Genomic DNA, 23,522 nt, shown 5'->3' on the forward strand with positions numbered 1-23,522 from the left:
AGCACATAAAAATGGGCAAAAAGTATAAAGAAGAGAAGTCCAATTTGAGTAACTTTATCGAACATATCGGCTGGTATCTAACCAATAACACGTGTAGTATTGTCTATTAGAGCCTGGATCGATACTGGTTTATCGGCATAAACAAGAAACATGCAAATCTTGGCATTACATTCCTTTTGTGGAATTTGGCCTTTCTGTTTCAACATTCTTCGCTGCCGATTCACAGCGAACAGAATCATTGCATAACTAGTACTACGATCCTACTGGCACTAAGAATACTTCCAGGTCAGGGTGCGAACATAAGACAATTGGCTTGTAAGACCAGCGTCCTATGCATTGAACCGACAACCCGGGCGACAAGAAATTTGACGAACTCCCCAAAAAAATAGTCCAATGGTGTCGAATTGCACGATCTAAGCGGTTGCTGGTCCAAAAGAGCGACGAATTACTCATCACATTCATTTCGCAATGTGTTCACCGTTTCGCGTGATGTGTGGCATGTGGTACCGTCTTGTTAAAACCACATGTCAACCAGATTAAGCTCGTTTAGTTTTAGATAATAAAACATCGGAAATCATCTCACGATAACGAACACCATTGACGGTAACGTTGTTCTCAGCGTCATCGCTGAAGAAGTACGGGTCAATAATTCCACGGGACTCTGGTTGCTCATCGCACCAAAAACGCTTATTAATTCAACCAAAAATGCGATAAAAATGTGGATCTTCCTCCGGCTTTTCTAAAGCTCAAAAAAAGACGACGCTGGGGTAGATCCTACGACTTTCAAGAACAAGCTGCATTTTCAAACCTTCAAACCAAGACTTTTGCGTAAAATTTTTCGCGTGATCTGTCAAAAACAAAGCACTGAAAATCCAAACTGCTAAAACATCACCCTTTATGAGATTTAGACTGAAACAGATGACTGCTGGATATATCCAATAAGTTTGCACAAATGATTCCTGATTTATTCGATCATCAAAATTTTCGGTAATCTCGCTTGAACATTTCGATTTCAGCTCGACTTGTAAATGTACATCTGTTATTTTTACCAATTTGCCAACGTATAAAAAAAATTGAACTATCTCAACTTAATTGCATGTCATCGGGAAGCTCTACGCCAGAATTTAACTGAATCTACCGGCTGTTAACACGTAAAAAATTCTTTTTTTCCCGAAAATTTCCTCACTTCTACTAATCCGATTATAATACCGAATTTAGTTTTGGAAAGGTAAGTCCTTCTACTTTCGATTGATGACACAAATTTTTGACCACAGAATAATTCTAGAATGCAAGCCTTGTAAACTTTCTCGGCACCCCTCTATCTACAGTGATATCTATAGTATCAATGAATATCCCAAACCAAACTGCTGTCAAATCCATACGTGACAGCTGTTGGGTCAAAACTGGGTTAGGTTTGACATCAAGCGAAAACGACCTTTGTTATTGAAAATCCTGAACCATACAAAACTTGTTACGCCAATAATTTTTCGTCTGACAGCCGACCCTGATGGCTGGTGTCTACTGCCGTAAAATGAGATTAGAGTTACCTCTTTAACTGGGTACAGACTGCTCTACAACCATGTATCGGTGGGGAGCGTATTTATTTCTGTTTGGTCGAACATATAGTTATTAAAACATTTATTGAATGATTACTTGCAATTGTAATCATTCGTCGAACGCAAACCACCCTTTTTTATATCAATTTCTGTGAACCTCCTATGGGTACCCAACCATTCTGATCCGAGCTTAAAATTGTCGCGTATTTCCAATGAAAAAATACAATCCAACAGTCGCAGCGTCGTTTTTTACTGCCTCATTTGTAAATAATTGCATTCAAGTCAAACGAAGAGATAGAAAGCATTTTCGTCTCTCTCCTCAACAAAAGAGAGTATCAATGCCGACGTCACTTGTTTACCTACGACAAGACGAAAGCAAGGTATCATATGCATAAAAATTTAGGTAAATTTCAATTCTTATTCTTTCTTCAATATATTGAAAATCTGTTAAGAGTCTGAAATATTATAAATCAAAGTTATTATAGATACCAGCACCAACAGGTAAAAAGCATTGTGTATCGTTTTCTGTCATTATCAATTCTCGAAGCTTCGCTAGAATATCGATACTGCACTGTATACGATTTTCACTGAAAATGTCAATAGAAGAAAGAACATAATTTCCAAATGTAAAAATCTCCCCTCCTTCTCTCTACTCTAGGCATATTTTTTGTATAAGATATTTAAAACTCAACATCGGTCACTGCAGTCGTTGACTGGCAATCCATTAGCAAGAAATCATGTTGAGTCCCGGATAAACTGTTGTCAGTGGTTGAGAATCGAACTCAGAATAACAAAACTAAGCCGCATTTTTATACGTAATGAACAAAAGTTTAGAAAATGTTTTCCTTCAATTTCTCGGATGGAAGAAAATTAGTACCCACATTTATTACACATATTGAGATTATCAGTTAGATTGAGATCTGCTATCTCTGAATAAATTCAAAAAATAAGATAAAAATTGGTTGGCATTCCCTTCGATTGTTTCATCGAAATTATGACAGAAGTAATATAATATATCATACTATACTCGCTGGTCTATAAACTGTCACTAGAAGAAAGAAAAAATCAATTCTCAAGTACTTACGGAAAGGACTTCAACATAGAGGATGACGAAGTGCAGAGCGAAGGACAGGCACATGGAAGCAATGAGCCACAAGTTGCACCATGGTGGCATGGTGGCCAGGGACTGATTCTCAGACAAGCTGTAGAACGAACGGGAAAGAAGTTTATGTTTCAGTGTAAGTTAAAGCCAAAAAAACAATCAGCACTCCAACGAACCTGTTCATGGCGTTCAACATCTCAATGGTAACCAGAACGGACAGGGCCATCGTCATCGGATGCGGATCGGTGAAGATCTTGCAATCGACTCCCTTGAACTCGTCGCCACCACCGATGCAGGACAGATGGTGAGTCAGTTGCCAGTAGGTGAGCTGTGGACCGTGATCGGAGAACATGAACCACCAGGCGGCACCTCCGACGGTAGCGGCACCAACATAACCACCAATTGCCATATAACTGTGTTGCGAAAATGATACATAAAAAAAGTCATCGATCTATAATGAACGCTTTCATCATCGTTTATCCAACTTACCGGAAGAACAGCCAGCCGGAGATGAGACCTTCATCAGACTTGCGTGGTGGTTTCTCCATAATGTCGAGATCGGGCGGGTTGAAACCAAGGGCAGTAGCTGGGAGACCGTCAGTAACCTAAGCAAAAAAGAAAAAGAATTCATTATTCATTGGCTCAGTTCGTATCACTTGTCTTCCTTACCAAGTTGACCCACAGGAGCTGAACGGGAATCAGAGCTTCTGGCAAGCCCAAAGCGGCCGTCAAGAAAATGGACACGACCTCACCGATGTTGGACGAAATCAGATAACGGATGAACTGCTTCATGTTGTTGTAGATAGCGCGACCTTCTTCAACGGCGGCCACAATGGAGGAGAAGTTATCGTCAGCCAACACCATCTCCGAGGCGGACTTGGCGACAGCGGTACCCGAACCCATAGCAATACCGATTTCGGCCTTCTTCAAGGCAGGGGCATCATTCACACCGTCACCAGTCATAGCGGAGATTTCGTTCATGCTTTGCAGGAACTCAACGATCTTGGATTTGTGAGCCGGCTCGACACGCGAGAACAAACGGGCACGGGCGCAAGCCTCACGCTGTTCACTGACTGGCAGATCATCGAATTCACGTCCGGAGTATGATTTTCCGGTGGTATCCTCATCCTCTTTGAACACACCAATACGACGGCAGATAGCCTCAGCAGTAGCCTTGTTGTCACCAGTGATGACAATAACACGGATACCAGCAGCACGGCAACGGACGATCGAATCGAAAACTTCCTTACGTGGGGGATCAAGCATACCAACAACGCCGACGAAGGTTAGGTTCACTTCATAGGTATAGAATTTGGTGGAATCGTTCAGATCCATATCATCAGGTTTCATTGGGCTATCGCCGGTGGCCAGAGCCAGACAACGGAGAGTATCACGTCCGGTACCGTACTGACGGGTCAGATCCAAAATGCGGTTCTTCAGGGTGGTTGTCAGTGGGACTTTGCTACCTCCAACACGGGCATGTGTGCAACGATCCAGGACACCTTCTGGGGCACCCTTACAGAACAATTTCGGTCCGTTTCCGAGCTTCGAAGCCTTTAGTGGGACACAGTAGCTGGACATGGATTTACGATCGCGAGAGAATTCCAGAGTAAATTCTTTCTTCCACTTGGTTTCAATTTCCTGGCGAACGCAGATAGCAGATGAGCGGCGATCAAGACCCTGTTTGGCAACGTTGAAGGGATTGAGTTTCTCAGCCAACACAATCAGAGCGGTTTCGGTAGCCTCACCGACCTTCTCGAAAACCTTCTTGACTTCATTGAAATCAATAGCGGAGTCGTTACACATGATACAGATAGTGCCCAGTTCCTGCAGAGTTTCATAATCGCTAGCCTTCACTCTCTGGCCATTCAGAGTAACCTCACCGATTGGTTCGTAGGTTGAGCCGGAAATTTCGAATTCAGTGAAGTTGCTATCGTTACCGTCAACCTTATCGAAAATGAACATACGCGAGACGGACATCTGGTTAGTGGTCAATGTACCGGTCTTATCAGAACAGATGACCGAAGTACAACCTAAGGTTTCTACGGACGGCAGCGATCGGACGATGGCGTTCTTCTTGGCCATACGACGGGTACCCAGAGCCAGACAAGTGGTGATGACAGCTGGCAGACCTTCTGGAATGGCAGCGACAGCCAGAGCGACAGCAATCTTGAAGTAGTACACGGCACCCTTGATCCACGAACCACCGTGAGCGGGATCGTTGAAGTGACCAATGTTGATAGCCCAGACAGCGATACAGATCAGCGAGATGACCTTGGACAGCTGCTCACCGAATTCGTCCAACTTCTGCTGCAGTGGGGTCTTGATTTCCTCGGTTTCCGAGATCTCAGTACGGATTTTACCGATGGCAGTGGACAGACCGGTTCCAATGACAACACCACGGGCCTTGCCAGCGGACACGTTAGTACCGGAGAACAGGATGTTTTTCTTGTCCTGGTTGACAGCGCGGGGATCCGGCACCGGGTCAGTGTGCTTGATGATCGAAACGGACTCACCGGTAAGGATGGACTGATCGATACGAATGGTGGTCGAGTAGATTTTGATCAGACGGATATCGGCCGGAATCTTGTCACCGACCGACACCTCAACGACATCACCGGGCACGATTTCCTTGGCGCGCACCTTCTGCACACCGCTCTTGTCACCTCGGACCACTTTGCCCATCTCGGGCTCGTATTCCTTCAGGGCTTCAATGGCGGATTCGGCATTACGTTCCTAGAGGGTGGTAGATTAGATAAGCATGTGTAAGTTGGTTTATTTTTTCTCCGGATACTGGTAGGGATGGAAGGAAGGTAGTACGATATGGAAGGGGGGTTTATTGACAATTGTTGTTCGGCCTATCAATTCTAATAAAAGGATTTAAGACTAACAAGCAACAAATGAGACTACTTTTGACTTATCAAATAGCCAAACATTGTCCAGTTGCTAAGGACCCTGAACATTTTGTTCTTAAAACCCGTAATATCGTAAAAATTAAACAAAAAGCTGACTGCAGAAGCTCAGTTTGTTTAAAAAATAGTGATGGCTATCCAAGACTTAGCGGTAATACTTGAACGCCAGGCAGTTCATAGTTACATTGCTACTCTCGGTAGTCGGCTGCCCAGAGTTGAAATACATGAACAAATGAATCAATTATGTTTGCTTCGATTGATCGTGTACCCGAAAATTAAACAACCATTTGACAACGAAAGTACTAAGTTACACTCAATTAATCATCGTTCGTCACCACTTCGTCTTCAAAGTTGATGTTTATGAATGATACATTTCTACGCTGCCTTGTATATTCATACTGATCGAGCAACCCACCAAGTTAGTTTTCATTACTCTCACGGTAACTATTGTGCAACACGTCATGAAGTTCTTCAGTTGATACGAATGACAACTGTAATTTGACAAATTTCATATCTTGATGTGATAATGATATTTATTGATTTTTCAGTTACGGTCAAAACGTATATGTTTTTCGAACTTCCATACGAACTTGTTAAAAACGATTGTGAAACTCTTACAAAAAGTCTTGCATTGATATTACATTGACATACAAATGTAGCAATAAAATAGCGAAGAAACGTGTGAAACTTATTGAAATTACCACGTGATTAAAAAAAGCAAATGAATTGATGTTTACAAATACAAAAACATAACAAACATAATTTATAATAAATAAGTTCAATTGTTCGTAATCCATACATGAATCGTTAAAAATATGCTGCACATGAATAAATAACACTCCTACATACTACATGGAATGAAATGTCACGGACCTCTCATAGAAAAGACGTGAATAGTTTCAAACCGTGTACAGTTTTGTTGAGAACCCAATACCAAATTTCATGACAATCTATCCACTAGTGTTTGAATAACAGCTGATCATGTCAGACGAGTTCTGGTTTTCATCAAGCTATGGAAAAAGACGAGCTTCGTGTCCTGATCAAAAACTAAACGATGAAATTAAATGATTTGCGATACGGATTGGTCCACCACCCTCCCGTATTCTCCAGACCTGGCCCCCACCGACTGTTATCTATTTCCCTATCTGAAAAGGTGTCTCCAGGGAAAGAAATTTTTGACGAATTCTGAGGCCAATGCCGAAACGGAAGCCTATTTTGAAGGCCTTAACAAGTTTTCACGGTGAAAAAATCGGTGAATTGCTTTTCAGGACCGGGGACTTCTCATTTCATGTAGTATTGTAGATTGTTTTCATTTTTCCAATATGGCTTTGAGAGTAACAGTGAGTTGAATAGAGAAAAGGTCATACAATATGGGAATTAATGTTATCCAAATAACTGTTTTATGTTACGTGGTATGCACTGTATTTGTCAGCCCATGTGTTGAAGTTGTACAAACAAGTTGCTCAAGCGGTAACATATACCTACGAAAGCAGCTTCGATGAACTTAACTTTTCGTTCAATAATTTTCGAAGTGAGTATGAAACTACTAATAAGAAACACAACTGTTACAGTCACTTGCCTTTGACCCAATGATGTGAATGTTTTTGTATAACTTCTATAACTTCTAGTGCAGTTGGTGATTTGTTGCACAATTGTTTTAGATGTTTCCAAAGCTGTTCTACAATTCAAAGTACTATTAGGAAACTTAACAGTGATCAGTTTCACGATCGACTTTAATATGCTTGAAAAAAATTTCTCAACATATCTAACATAAATAACAATTCTGCAACAATTGTACAACATCCTAAGATTTCAACAAGATTCAGCATTGTTACATGGGTTCCAATCTAACAAACAATTTGTGAATGAATTTATGAGTTTGTAAATTCGATGAAATAATAATTATTATTATTAATGTTATTTTATTTCACCCAGGTTTTAACCAATAATGGTAATTCGCCGCTATTTGCTATTTTTTCAAATTAAATTTTCTTGGAAACGGTGCAGAATATAGAAAAACCCACCTGACAATGTCTTCGAAATTTAGTTGAAAATATTCTGTGAAATTTTCAGAATGATTCATTGAGTTTAGCGGTCGTGTTGTATTTTTTTCTGACTGAAGAACTGCTGAAAATTGGAACGCTCGGAAATGCATACCTCTAATTGTTCATCGAATATCTCGGCTTTGAAGGCTTGTATCATAAATCTACCGTGACAAAGTCTAGATAATCCAATTTAGATGCGATTAGTACATAAAAACATATGTTATCGCGATAAAAATAAAGTCTTGTATTTTTCTGTGAAACAAAGTCAGTTTCAATGCATCCACCATTTTTTTTCTCTTTGGTTTCCTGATAGCATTCTGAAAAAGGAGAGAGAAATAAAATTGGCTCGACAAGGCTGCCAAACACACAGACATTCAATCTTTGTGAAAGTTGAATATTTTTTCATTGTTCATTGGAATCCATGTAATGTCCAACCCATACGATAGATTAATGTGATAAAACTTCTCATCAAAATATTTAAATGTATGCTGGCAACCCGGTGCAGTTTGCTCATATACGAGAGAGTACAAGATAAATACGATGCACAAAGGGAATTGAGCGACCACGTGGTCGATTTAAAACTCAACACGCGACCCTCTGTCCTCAGACCTTAATTGCGGTATTTGGAATTATGCTGCTGGTATTTGGAATTACATTCCGGTAATCACTTTTTAAAATTTAATCTTATTATCTTCCTCATCATTAGCATTCAAAATGAAATGGAACATGTTCGACAAATGTTGAAATTTACTGGTCTCGGTTTCTCGTGCAATTTTTCTTCATCTTCATAACTTTTTTCCTAATCCATATGAATCGTTGCTAGAACAAACTTTCGAACATTAGTGATTTGATGGGTTCCGATGATAATAATGTCGATTTATTTATTCATACACAACACTTACCTGCCACACACCGACGCAGGCGTTGGCAATCAGGATAAGCAGGATGACAAACGGTTCCACAAAGGCTTCAACGCCTTCATGCTCTTCAAAAAGGGCGAGGACCTGAAATGGTACAGAATGTGAATGTTAGTAAAAATAGCTGTAATTGTAATCGATTATGACTTTTGGTCGTCCGCATTGTCTGTTTGTGCCGTAGGTCGGTTGCTGTCTGGAAATAACTTATTTGTCATGGAAAAATTAGTGTAAGTTTGATTCTTGTTACAAAATAATCTTTTTAAAATTGACAATAGTGATTTTTGGTTTGGCGATATTGTTTAAACATAAACAGTTCTTAGATCGAAAAATGTCGAAAACATGTTCAAGGGTTTTACGATAAACGATGGAATTTGACGTATTATTGTTTTCGAACGTTAATTTTTTTTTTTGTATTTTGAAGATGTGGTTGTACTATTAAACCTACCGTTTGATTTTGATAGTACACTTCCTGTTGTGAAAATGGTTTCGAAACTAAAGGAGCAATGCGACAAAATTTGGCTCGCGCATCACGAAATTTCGAACAACTCGCACGCCAAAATTGACGAATTTTTTTAATGTTATCAAACCAACGTTTATCCATAACCAAGTGGATTGGATCGAAGGAAAATTGGAAGCCGAAGGCCGCAAAACTGTCAAAAAGATTGACCTGACGTGGAAGTCGATCCTCTCCATCCAAGATATTCTAAGTAAGCTAGGATTGGCGTCTGCAATCATGCATCGGGCTAAAGAACGAGCCGGACGACTGTCGGCTTACAAAGCCTTGTGTTTGAGTCGGTGTTGAACAGTCGTTCGCACCGCACGCGTATAGCTCTTGGCTCCTGGAATTTTTTTCTGGCTACCTAGAGTTTCATTGATTCAAGGCTTCAGTCTTTTTCAAGGCTACCTGAATCACTAACCAAGTGACTAAGTGATATTAGAGTGACTAAGTGATACAAAGAGTGATATTAGAGTGACTAAGAAATTAATCAGCCTTTTTTAAGGCTAGCTAGGAGTCTAATCGAAGACTAATTTAGCCTAGTTAATTTAATTTAAAATTTCATTAATTTCAAAAATGCCTGCGTCCAACCGGAAAGGCAACAAGCCTAAGGCTAAAAATAATTCAATACGGAATAAATCACAATCCGTTATTCAACATTTTTCTAATAACATTCACGATCTTATAGAATCTGAATGTAAAAATAAAAGACAACGGACGGATTTCCCTTCCATTGATCCTATGCCGTCTAACAATATTTACGAGATTCTTCCTGAATCCGATTGTAGCGACATAGAAGAAAATTCTTCAAAAATTCCCAAAATGGACGCTTGTCGTTCTGGGAAGAAACATCAATCTATGCCACCAGTGACGGTGATGATTTCCGACTTCAAAGCATTCCGTACTGAGCTTTCTACTTTTCTCCCGGAAGTAAAAGTCTCATTTCAAATCGGACGAAGAGGAGAATGTCGAGTCTTGGTGGATGGATTGGAAGATTACGAACGTCTTATTCGATATTTGTCCGAGAAACTTCATAAATTTTATTCATATGATATAAAATCAGACAGACCCTTCAAGGCTGTCTTGAAAGGATTATCAAATGATCAAAGTATTGATGAAATTAAAAATGAACTAAAAGAATTGCTTGGTTTTGCCCCTTCCCAAGTAATACTTATGAAAAAAAGAGCGAATGGTACTTCTAAACCACGCTCTGGAATTTCCCATGAACTTTACCTAATACACTTCAATCGAAGTGATGTAAACAATTTGAAAACTTTAGAAAAAGTACGTTTCATTTCCCACATTAAAATTCATTGGGAACATTATAAACGGCATAATCGTATTGCAAACTTAACGCAATGTCGTCGTTGCCAAGGCTTCGGTCATGGAACCAAAAATTGTCATATGGATATACGGTGTTTGAATTGTGGTAAATCACATTCGAAAGACGTTTGTCCAATGAATGAAACCACTGATAAATTTTCATGTTCAAATTGCAATGGAAATCATAAATCCAATTATTTGAAATGTCCTGTCAGGGAAAAATTTTAAACGCTCGTTCGCTTCGACAACAAGTCAAATCAACGACCTTAAATTTACAGAACATACCTGAAAAAACAGGTACGCCTGCCAATTCATCTTCTAACGAAAACAATTTATTGACAGGTAGATCGACCTCGTCATCATCTTCTTCTAATGTCAGTTATGCTGGTATATTAGGTAGAAATCTATCACCTATTTCTTCTAATGTAAATAATCAAAACACAGGACCGCCTTGCAGTTCTTCTTCTAACGAAAACAATTTATTAATAGGTAGACCGGCCAAATCATCTTCTTCTAATGGCAGTCTACCTACAAATATTCCTTCAATGCCATTCGCTTCTTTAAATGAAGTCGATTTAGGCGATATAACTGAAAATAAAATGATCTACCTACAAGATCAACTTTTTCAAATGATCATCCAAATGAATTCGACTTCATCACTTTTTGAAGCATTTCAAATCGGATGGAAATTTGCAAATAATATTATAATGAATTTAAAATTTAACAGTGATGTTAAATAATTATTTGAATATTTTAAATTGGAATGCTCGATCTTTGAAATCGAGTGAAGATGAATTTTATAATTTTCTCAAAGTTCACAAAATTCATATTGCCATTGTGACAGAAACTTTTCTTAAACCAAATGTCAAATTGAAAAGTAATCCACATTATGTGGTTCATCGATTTGACAGGTTTACTGGAATTGGTGGTGGAGTTGCCATTTTTGTCCAACGGCAAATTAAACATCGAATTTTACCTTCTTTCAATACTAAAGTTATTGAAAGCTTGGGAATCGAAGTTGAAACCATTCATGGAATCTATTTCATCGCTGGAGCATATTTGCCATTCCAATGCACCGGCGAACAATTAAATTTCTTTAAAGGCGATTTGCAAAAACTTACAAGATATCGATCGAAATTTTTCGTAATAGGGGACTTAAATGCTAAGCATGTCCAGTGGAATTGTAGGCAAAATAACAGTAATGGTAAAATACTTCATAATCAACTCTCAGCTGGTTACTTTACAGTTCTTCATCCCAGTAATCCTACTTGTTTCTCTTCCGTGAAAAACCCGTCTACAATTGATCTGGTTCTAACAGATCAAAGTCACATTTGTAGTGAACCGATTACTCATGCTGACTTTGACTCAGATCATCTTCCAGTAACATTCAGACTTTCCAACGAAGCTATAATTAATCCAATTAGTTCTATTTTCAACTATCATAGAGCTAATTGGTTGGATTACAGATCTTACATTGAAAATCATGTGGATCATGAAACTATTTTAGAAAATTCTGCGGACATTGACACAGCAATTGATAATTTGAATCATTATATTATCGAAGCTAGAAATCTTTCAGTTCCCAAAGCTCAAACTAAATTAAATTCTCCTATCATCGATGACAATCTTCAACTGCTCATTCGGTTGAAGAATGTTCGTCGACGACAATATCAACGTTCTCGTGATCCTGCTATGAAAAACATAGTTAAGGATTTACAAAAAGAAATTAAACATAGATTTACTCTTTTGCGAAATGAAAATTTCGCTAAAGAAGTTGAACAAATTAAACCATATTCTAAACCTTTCTGGAAACTTTCTAAGGTTCTTAAGAAACCTCAGAAACCAATTCCTGCTCTCAAGGAAGGAAATCAAATACTTCTTACAAATGGTGAAAAAGCTCAAAAACTTGCTCAGCAGTTCGAGAGTGTCCACAATTTTAATTTAAACGTTGTGAGTCCTATTGAAAATGAAGTCTCACTGAAATATGATCATATTTCAACCCAAGTGTTATCACACGATGACATTATTGAGACGAATTTTGATGAAATTAAATCAATTATTAGGAAACTCAAAAACATGAAGGCTCCTGGTAATGATGGAATTTTTAATATTCTTATTAAAAATCTTCCCGATGTTGCCTTGAGACTCCTGGTTAAAATTTTCAACAAGTGTTTTTCATTAGCTTACTTCCCAAAAAGATGGAAAAACGCTAAAGTAATTCTTATCCTAAAACCTGATAAAAACCCAGCAGAAACATCAAGTTATCGCCCAATTAGCTTACTTTCTTCTATCAGTAAACTTTTTGAAAAAATTATCTTGTTGAGAATGATGACTCATATAAATGAGAATTCAATTTTTTTACCAGAGCAGTTTGGATTTCGTCATGAACATCCAACTACTCATCAACTTGTCAGAGTAACGAACATGATAAAATCAAATAAATCTTCTGGGTTATCCACTGGAGTTGCTCTTCTAGACATAGAAAAAGCATTCGACAGTGTTTGGCACAAAGGTTTAATAGCAAAAATGTCTGATTTCCAGTTTCCTATTTATTTGATCAAAATGATTCAAAATTATTTAACTGATCGTACTCTTCAGGTTAGCTATCAGAATTGTAAATCTGAATTGCTACCCGTACGAGCCGGTGTTCCGCAGGGTTCGAGTGTAGCTCCAATCTTGTATAATATTTTCACTTCTGATCTTCCAAATCTACCCGTTGGTTGTCAGAAATCGCTATTCTGTGACGACACAAGTCTATTAGCCACAGGTAGAAATCTAAGAGTGATCTGCAGTCGCCTACAAAGAAGTTTAAATATTTTCAGTGATTATCTGTCAAAATGGAAAATTAAACCAAATGCAGCAAAAACGCAATTAATTATCTTTCCTCACAAGCCAAGAGCTTCTTTTCTTAAACCAAACAATAATCACATTCTCAAATTGAATGGCTTGGAATTGACATGGTCTGATCAAGCTAAATACTTAGGTTTAACGTATGACAAAAATCTCACTTTCAAGGATCACATTGAAGGAATCCAGGCAAAGTGTAATAAATATATTAAATGTTTATATCCTCTTATAAACAGAAATTCTAAGCTCTGTCTAAAAAACAAATTGTTAATTTATAAACAAATTTTCAGACCAGCCATGCTTTATGCAGTACCAATTTGGTCGAGTTGTTGTTCCACCAGGAAGAAAACGCTTCAAAGGATTCAGAATAAAATTCTGAAAATGATTCTGAAGCGTCCTCCCTGGTTTAGTACAAATGAGTTACACAGACTCACAAATATAGAACCATTAGATGTAATGTCACATAATATTATAAGCAAATTCCGACAAAAATCGATGCAATCTTCAATTGAATCGATTCGCTCTCTGTATTAGTTAGTAAGTTAGTATATAAGTTCCTTTTCCCCATTACACAATACAAGTAGGTTTAGAATTTTCCCTACACAAAAATCTCAGAATTGCGGAAGCAAATAATGTCCTCATGGTAATAACCAAATCATATATATAATAGGGCTGAAAAGTCACCACTTGTGGCTGAACACCCAATTTAAATCTTAATAATTTAATTTTAACTCATATTCCAATAAATAGTAATTAAAAAAAAAAAAGAAAAAAAAAAGCCTTGTGTTTCGACAGATTTCGAAGTCGATTCATAAGCATTGCAAGATTAGTGCTACGTACCCAACGACACTGATTCTTCCAAGTCGGAGCTTGAACATACGATAACTGCCTTGTATGGCCAGTGTTATATGTATTGAACCGCTAACCCGAGTGGTGAACTCCAAATTGTGACGATAAGCGAAACAAGTGGGTCAGAGTAAGATACCGGAAACCTACGTCAAGATAGACTTGATAAAAACGTGATTAATCCACCTAGCAGTGAGATGATACCTTTTTTTATCAATCCGCATGTGTTTTTTGCATGAATATTCTTCGGTGTTTAAGTTTTCATTACATTATTTTAATGACCGTCGTTTTAAGCGACAATTTGAGATTGTAATCACTCATTACTCTGTAATGTCGAAACTGCAAATACAATCGAATTTAAATCTAGAAGTGTGACAATCGATTAAACATGCCATGATATGTAAGTTCCACTTTAGAGTTTACGGTAATTTAATGTACTTCCAGAGCCGGTATTCAGGAACCAGCATAACCCAAACCGATTCGTATGGCCATATGACGAATAAATTACAGTTTTGAGTACAACTTTGAAGCTTAATTGGATAAAATTCATTAATTTTTGTATGTATGTATAAAACTAATTAATTTTGTATATAAGTTTAATTCAATTTGAATTTTTGTTTCTGAAATTTGATTAGGCTTTTTTGAGAAAACGATTGAGCTTTGAGAAACGATTTTATACTGGAACCGGAATTCTAGAATCGGTATGGCCGAAGTCAGATAAATTCACCTGAATAGCTGTATAGTTTACATTTGTTTCAAAATATTTGAAAATCAGTGAAGACATCTTTGAGAAATCATAGCACGAATTAAATTTTTAGGTGCCTTCTGAATCGACAACTGAATACCACTAAAACTGAAAAAAGTTAATTTTTTTATCGGCTATCCAAATCTGCTAACCCGATAAACCTGATTAATTTATGTGGAATAGACATTTTTATACCAATCACCCTGTATCCCCGAAACCGGAAAATGGATCTGACTAAAGAGCAAGATGTTTTAAAGAATCTTGAAACTTTTCATTTGCATCTTAGATGATTCTTAGATTTCATTTGAATCTTAGATCGGTTCAGCCATCTACGAGAAGAATGAGTTACACAATTTTGATTTCGTTTCATATATCATCCTGTAGTTCCGGAACCAGAGGTCGGAACCAAACATAATTCAGGAACTTTGTTTGGGAGCATACGAATTTTCGTATGAATCTGAATTTGTAGAAAAGAAATTTTCAGAGAAAACTGAGTGAAATTATTTGTCACACACGCATTTGCTGATCTCGACGAACTGATTCGAATGGTATATGGATGTTATGTTCTTCCAGCATTTATTGCTGTAAGTAGTTTAAAACAATATAATTAAAAAAAAATCTGCCATCATCTGGTTTATACATGTCATATTCGAACGATTATGTTGCCAAAAACGAGCCGTGCTAAAATCGGTCCGAGGCAAATTGTCATGAAAAAGGATGCTGTACACAGTCTTTTTGGTACTTAGAAACAATTGTATGTAACAGAATAAAAAATCGTGTTTTCCGTTGCTCCCAAGCATTGCTTTGTAATACAGCGCTCAAAACTCCTACTGTTGGAATAGGGGGAACAGTCGTTTACACAAAAATTTCGATATCTCCGTTAAAAATGGACGGATTTTAACAATCTATGGCTTGTTGAATAGGTATTATCGTGCGGAATCTAAGTCTGAAAACATATTCTGTTTTCAAGGTCAATTGTGACAGATACTGTCAAAAAACTGAAAATTTTGACATAAAACTTCGAATAATTCAAAAAGTAAACATCCGATCTCAAAACCATTCAATAGCGTTTTGGGTGACGGGGAGACCTTTCATTTGCGACTAGTTTGATCAAAATCGGTCCAGCCATCTCTGAGATCTCGACCTCTTAGTTGACAACACACATACAGACACACACACATACACACACACACACAGACATTTGCTCAGTTCGTCGAGCTGAATCGATTGGTATATGTCATTCGGCCCTCCGGGCTTCGGAAAAATTTTCGAAAGTTTGAGCGAATTCTATACCTATTTTTTATATATATAAAAAAAGGTAAAAAAACAAAACAAAATAAAACAGTAACTGGAACAGGTAAGGTAAAAGAGATGTCCAAACTACACAAGCTTTAGAAGTAAATATCTCATGTGGCAGGCCATCTGTTCCTGTGGTTTGAAGAGTGACATTGGCATCGCGAATGGGTTCCTAAACTAGAAAGCTTATGTACAAGAAAAATGCCTGTAATCCTTAATCAAGCAACACAACTATTCCGTTCTGTTTTTGGGTGGGGATTTGGCATCTTATCACTACGGAAAAGGACGTACGACGTACTATATTGGGTTACCGTCGAGTGTAACCAAGAACAGAAAAATAGCGAGAGGTGGTTCGAGACAAACTGGCGTTCTGTGGTGAGGAAAGTGATCAAGGAAGCTGTGCAATGAATGGAAAGAATGAAACGAAAAACTCGACGCTAAAAAGAAGGATTGAGTGTTTTTTGTTTTTTTTTTAATTCTGTATGAATTGAAATTTGAAAAAAAACAGCTTGACCTTAAATCGTTATCTTGTTAATGTTTGATCGTTGCATCCTCTAGGTTACTTTTGAATGCGCTTTGGCGAAACTAAAACTATGACTATATCTTGAAAAAAAAATAATAAAAAGCCAAAAGCTGCAGTATTATTTAACCCATGGATCTGATCAATCGATGAGCTACTTGGGAGATGTGAAAAAACCACACCGGAGATGTGAAGAAGTACACCGAAAAAGCATAGCGTTCAAGATTCGATGAATATTTCCGACAAATAGTGGAAGATAAAAACTCATTGTGCAAAACACAAGGTACAAGGAAATACGGAAGTACAAGGAGATACATTGAAAGCAAGTCTAACTCTTCTATAAGCATAAACTAGATGAGACGAAGTATATGAGGACGAATTTATCGTTCCGTACCAAAAAAACAGCAGTTTTACAAAAAGTTGAACTCGGTACCAAATGATCTTGTGCCACTAGTCGAAATGTGCCGGAATAAGGAAGAAGAACTATAATTAAACGGTGTTGCGCCCGAAAACAGCTGAACATGTTTGGTTTCTTCTGTTCAATTAGACTGATTCATCATGTGTTTCACATGCAGATTAGTTTAAAAGGGCAAAAAATTTATTCGGATAGCAGAAAGCTACGGGTTCGAGTCCCGTCTCTGTGGTAAATTTTTCGGAGTTTTCATTTAATAGTTGTCTTTTATCCACCCCTGTTATCCTCGTTAGATAGTGATCAAATTTAAAACTAGCTCAAAGCGACTCTACGTTCTAACAAGACTAGAATAAATCGTTGATGAGGGAGACAGTTTGAGTATTTCGACGCGTAAGCGGAAGATGATCACCAGGTAGAAGCAGCACTATGATGAACACCTTGATGAAGCGCAAGCAGAAGACCGAAACGGTAGTGATAACCATAGGGGATAACGACAGCCTTGTGCTGAGGGAGGTTGCTATCCAACAACTTAAAACTAAATAAATTAGATAGTAGTGATGATCGTGGGGTCAAACTCAACGAAACGAACCCGGACGTGTCAGCACGAGCTCAAAGGGAAGATCTGGGACACTTCTTACACGTCCAAATTCGTTTTTGGCGATCAATTCGCAAGACGGCTTATGATCTGGCAAGGTATTTGCAGCTGCATACAAAAACCCAGGTTTTCGAGATCAACAAATCTATGGATTCTTAAATGAACATACAGGAAAGTTTGAAAACAGAATTTTCTTCCGCACATTACAGCTCACAATGGACCTGTTAAGTGTTTGGCTTGGTTCGAAAAGCCGTCACTACAGGGGAGAAGCGCTACAGTAGTATTGAGCCAACTGGGTGGATCCACCCAACTACACTCAATTGAGAAACTATGGGCAATTGTAAAATGTGAAGTAAAAAGATGACTGGGGATGTGACAGATAACCAAGAGATGGAGAACAAAATGGCCGTTTAGGTTAGCCAATCAACCGAATAGAACTATGGAAGATAATGAACAACTACGACTTCCCCTAAAAGCTGACTTAATCCGTGGCGTATAAACTCTCAGATCCAAGCCAGTTGTCACATGTTCAAGCCCCGACTTGGAAGGATTCATAGTGTCAGTAGGATCGTACTACTAGCCATGCAATGATTCTATACGCTAAGAATCGGCTGCGAAGTCTGTTGAAACAGAAATGTCAAGACTTTGTTTTTTAACCCATTCGACTCACAACGGAGACTTGGATATGGTGACGGATTCCTCTGCCATTTTCATGCCCCTCTAAAAGGTATCGTGCGAAGAGCGAACGTGGACATGCGAAAAACGATTTTCAACAAATCAATACAAGTCCTCGATTTTGCTACTGCGACATTGATTTTGTCGGCAGTAGTTATGCGGCGGTAGCAGAAATGTACACCCGACTGAAACAAGAAACCGCGAAGATTTCATTTGTCATGAAGTCATCGTATACAAAATATTTTGTGATCCTCAGTATGACGTTTGACATCATCGAGGTGATTAACAAATTCGTCTACCTTGGATCTTTCATAACATTGGATATCCACAGCAGCCGTCAAATCCGAGCACGCATTGAGTGTGGAAATCGTGCATACTTTGGACTCCATAAACATCTGCCGTTTAGGAAGATACATTCTCACTCGAAATGTACGAATTACCGTACCCTGATACGGTTATGAGGTAGTTCAGTTGGTTTGTATCTTGTCATGGGTTCTTATGATTTCCCTAAAGGAGAGGCGTCTCGTGACAAAAATCCCAGGTTCTGCACTGCTTATGCAGTATGATATCAGAAGTAACAGTTAGTTGTAAGTGAAAACTAAAGATTGAGGAATGGATATTCGCTTGTGTTGTTCAATACAATGAAACAACGATATACTTTTGATTTGGACCTTTTTAATAAACGTATTTCGTATCATCGTTACAATAGAAGAATTAGGCGCTCTGCATGTCGAGTAAGTCTATCAATAACTTCATCTATAAAAGCTCTTCAACGTTGCAACTGAGACAGCAATTTGTTTTCAACTGCCATAAGCATACGCCACTGAAATGTGCATACAAGTTCTCACAGAGCAAAACGTGACAGATAACAACAAATCTCAGAACTGAGTTCTCTTCTTGAATCTGTGCAGTAGTTATGTGCACGGAAAGTACACTAACACAGCGACACGAGATACTTGAAATTTTAAGTTGGGTGTATATGAGATGGATGTAAATACACGCAATTCCGGTGCACAAAGTAAAGTGCTCTAGTTCAGAGCGCAGTGTATTGGATCCGGCAGTGCGATATGAAAAGATCTTTTGGCTGTCATTGTCCAGCAAGCATTCACAGTGAATTTGTGTTTATTGTGCTGTGCACAAAACCGCTCATTATTTTATATTCGGTACCCAAATTCTAAAATTGCGGATGGGGATGCAGTTAATTCATTCAATTTGACTGGTTGTGCAGTGCACGAGGTGCACATGAAGACAAGACGCCACTGCCCTAAAGGAAAGACAAGTAAAAAAGAACACGCAAAGGACTTTCAGCCGATTCGCAAATGCGCAGGCTTGTGGCAAGACTACGTGCTACATTCCTAATAACACTAAGTATTCTTCCCACTTGGGATTCGAGCATTAGCCATTTGACATGCGGAACCGACGTTTTATATTCTGAGTTACTGACTGGTTTGGGAAATTGGGCCATTCTAATTTAACAGATCAACCGATTCTCAGCACACTGAATCCTTTTTGGACGGGTCTTCAACACACGACAACTGGTTTGTAAGAAAAGAACCTTACGCCTTGAACCACCAACCCGGGCGACTAAGAATATTGAATAGTTCGATACAAAGATGTCGACGAATCGAAGCACTAGTGACATGTGATACCGATGTTAGTTGCGAGGAGAACTGATGCGGGCTACAAATAATAGAACTTTGGAGTTGGTTAAAATACCGTATCTTGTTGACAAGCACAAAACTTGCTCTTTACAAGAGGTGGACACTTGTTCTCCTGTAGATTTTCGAAGCCACGACATATTAGAAAGACAAATTTTGGAATCAGTCACGGCGATTAAGTGGATTTACCAAAAATATCATCTTGCTGACTTCGGGTGACAAAAAAAAACAAGGTAGATTATCTAAGGCTGGACATGTAGCACGAATGTCGGGAGAGAGAATAGTCTACGTGTTTCTTAGTAGACAATCAGAAATCAGCGGCCGAATACGGGGCAGACATCGTACTAACTGAATGTGTGCAATCAAGGAAAATTCTCGAATGAAGACTCTAAATTGAGTGTGTTAAAAATCTTCAATTCGTTCGATCGTGTTTCGAAGATGGGACGTGCATCAGTAGAGTGAATTTTTACCACAAATGCCATGGATTTTCCGATTGAAGTAATTATACATATTTTTGCAAATATTCGTCGCGGTAATAAAAAGTCATTCTTGTCGGACATGCTTTAAGTTCATAAAATGAATGTAAGGATAGCATCACCTTCATGAGAATTTACATACAATAAAACTAAACCATTCCAGCCATACATTATTTAAAAACCTATGACACACGCTACAATATAGTTTCGTATATCATATAAGCGCCCACAGTGTTCTACTTTTCCCTTGTAAAACCAAACAACGATTTACTAAACAACAGAGTACCAGTGGGAGCACAACACATCTTAAGTTTTGTTTCGCAAAAGGGACATTAAACCTGGTTTCTCTCCCCCCCTTTAGAAGATCAAACGGATCCTGCCGACACAATTACCACCGAATCGCAGATGCTCGGACAAACCTTACGACGCATATAGCTGAACTTGAACTCGGCGCGTCGTCGTCGTCGTCCCTGGGGATGACGGTTGGTCTTTTTTGGTATCGTCTGCTCTAAACGACAGACATATTTTTTGTTTCAACATTTGGCCAACTGCGCTCGAACGGCATTTCTTCTCATACCGTTTTTTCTCGCCAGCTTGGCGAACTAAGAATAGAAATTTAGTAATTTGCGGGGCGGCCAGCATTAGTGACAACGTGATTTTTCTTTTCGGTCCAAAACCTGTCAAAACGACGGCTGGTTCTGGTGATATTTTGCTTCTCTTGGTATGTGGTGCGGAGGTGATCGTGTCGTAAATTATGATCTTCTTAAAAATGATTCGCATGTGTCATTGATAGTAAAATGAAGTAGTTAAAAATTTGAGCGGCTGGTAGCGCCTGGTACGGAAATAGATTCTACGATGGATACGATAAAACTGTCAATCCAAAGAAGGTGTTAACTTATATCCGAACATCTGTGGGGTTGTCAACTGATGACATTTGTTTTTCAATTCTGCTACGAAAGAACTGTTGGAAGAGATTGCTTGGCTTGTAACTATTTCATTTCAAATAGACTACAGACGTTTTTTCGTTTTAATCAAAACCCAAGTAATACACAATCGTTTGAATGTCTAATTAAAATGAAATCTTGTTTCGGCTGTCACAGTTAAGTAGTATCAACCGGAGAAAGTTCGGCGAAAGGCGAACAAAAATTTTAAAAATAATTTCCCGAGATTTTTTCTTTTTTGACTCTGTCCCCGACAGATAGTAATGCCAGTACGAAATAGCCAAGACAAGCTTTAGCGGAATGTTACGAAACATCGACATACTGCGAATGATAGCAATCCCTAGAAGCTAATCGGCAATGGCAAATCGCCCATATATTCTCCATTTGATCGGCCTAAGAGATTATCTTTAGACACAACACGTGCAGCAATCCGGAATGGTATAAGCTTTATTTCCAACGATTCCGAGTCAGTCACAGGTCACGGTCATTGAGCGTCACCGATCGCATACTTACAAAGGAAATAATAGCAGCTAACAGCAGAATCTTAACTAACAGATCATCGAACTGTTCCAGGACTAATTGCCAGATTGTTTTACCTGTTGTGGATGAAAGAAGAGGGAGAAACGATTAGACGGTGCCAAGTTGTTTCACTAATTGATATATAGTAGAGGTACATAACCTGCTGGAATCGATCAACTCCACCAGACAGCAAGCTGCAGTAGCATTCGCAAGCCATGGAAGCGTAACTGGAACCGAAACAAAGATCTTGAATAAACCTTTCCCGTACCCGCAGATATTAGGTTACAAACGGAATAACCATGATTAATGCAATGCTGGAAGGAAATAGTGTACGGTCTATTTAAGTCGGAAAGTTTTTTTTCCATAACTCCGAAGAGTTGTTCTGTCCTATAAAACTAATCGGCAAAGTCTATTGAGACATAATTTTAACTGCTTTCGATTGGGTTTGCTTTTGATACCCGATTCATCCAAGCCTTAAATGAGGTTGCTCAGCTGATGAATCCCGTGATTCAACGCACCGTTCCGAAAGGCCTGCTGATTAGCAAGAAGTACGACCTTGTCAGCAAATACGCAACTCAATTATGCCCGCAGACAAATTCTCTTACACGACGACATGTCATGCCACTTACCCAATCACATGGCAGTAGCTATATTGCTGTATGTGTTCGATGGCGCTATTATCAGTATTTCTTTTTTGAGTCTTTTTGCGCCTATGTTGCATATATACATCGAACACGGCAGTAACCGGAATAAAGTGATTCTATTTTTGCATCCTTTCGTCGCTTATATAGTGCACAACTACTTAACGCAGATTCAACTCGATTCAATCGGCTTCGGTTGGTGGAGCTATGGATCCAACGGGAAGCCGCACAGCGACTTCTGGTTCTGGAAGCAGGTCACATTAAGACGTTACCGAGTGCAGCAGCTGTAGCGCCACGCCATGAAGCACAGCTCGAAGTAAACATAAACATGTGCTCTCACCGGTCACTACCTCTGTGTTTGTTGCCATACGACCATACGAGCGTACTCGGGCCGAGCGAGTCGTGAACTGCGAGGCTTAGTTCTGGTCATGTCTCCAGACAAAGCGTAGTAGAAGCAGCAAAAACCGCATTGATTTATACTTTGTTTATGTGCGAATCAGACTTTCGTGTTCCGGAAAGGAGAAAAAAAACGCGCAGTTGACGACTGACTACGAGTCGACGAAGACGGTCTCCGGCGAGTAAACACATCGCCACCTCAACTGCACTGCAGTTATAAAAGTGTGCACCTACAATCGGGGGTTCTGTTTACTCGGCACACTTCCTTCATAAGCTTAATCAACTGATGACGGTTGTTGATGACGTCGGAGCGGGAAGGCGCACTCGTTGTTGCAGTTTTAATCATAGCTTGGCTGCTGCTGATGCGGTCGTACGGTTGCCTTTGTTGCTCGCGATAATTGGAGCTCCGGTTTCACGAAGGTGATCAGAAATGTGAATGATTTGATAGGGTGACGAACGATTACAGATGCTTCATGTTTCTGTTGCTCTCAGACATTGTCAGTCGACAGTGCAATCTTAACCTGGAAATGTTTTTACTGTTAGTTAGAATTTAGATAGATCTGTAATCTTTCATCGATTCTTATTTGGCATGAAAATATTTGAT

The 23,522-nt window shown here is 38.8% G+C and overlaps 1 protein-coding gene across 4 annotated transcripts in view; it reads right to left on the reverse strand.

Annotated features, from left to right (window-relative positions):
* Positions 1-23,522, reverse strand: part of LOC131435608 (calcium-transporting ATPase sarcoplasmic/endoplasmic reticulum type) — a 112,655-nt gene that overhangs the window by 13,279 nt on the left and 75,854 nt on the right. For all 4 annotated transcript variants that reach the window (XM_058603674.1, XM_058603672.1, XM_058603673.1 and 1 more), the window contains exons 4-9: positions 21,876-21,958; positions 8,518-8,619; positions 3,328-5,394; positions 3,148-3,263; positions 2,835-3,071; positions 2,641-2,758 (exon numbers count right to left, since the gene is read on the reverse strand). In XM_058603674.1, coding sequence (XP_058459657.1) covers positions 2,641-2,758; positions 2,835-3,071; positions 3,148-3,263; positions 3,328-5,394; positions 8,518-8,619; positions 21,876-21,958 — 2,723 coding nt within the window. The remainder of the gene's footprint in view (positions 1-2,640; positions 2,759-2,834; positions 3,072-3,147; positions 3,264-3,327; positions 5,395-8,517; positions 8,620-21,875; positions 21,959-23,522) is intronic.

Source organism: Malaya genurostris, chromosome 3, assembly GCF_030247185.1.
Source record: "Malaya genurostris strain Urasoe2022 chromosome 3, Malgen_1.1, whole genome shotgun sequence".
In the NCBI taxonomy this organism is placed as follows: domain Eukaryota; kingdom Metazoa; phylum Arthropoda; class Insecta; order Diptera; family Culicidae; genus Malaya; species Malaya genurostris.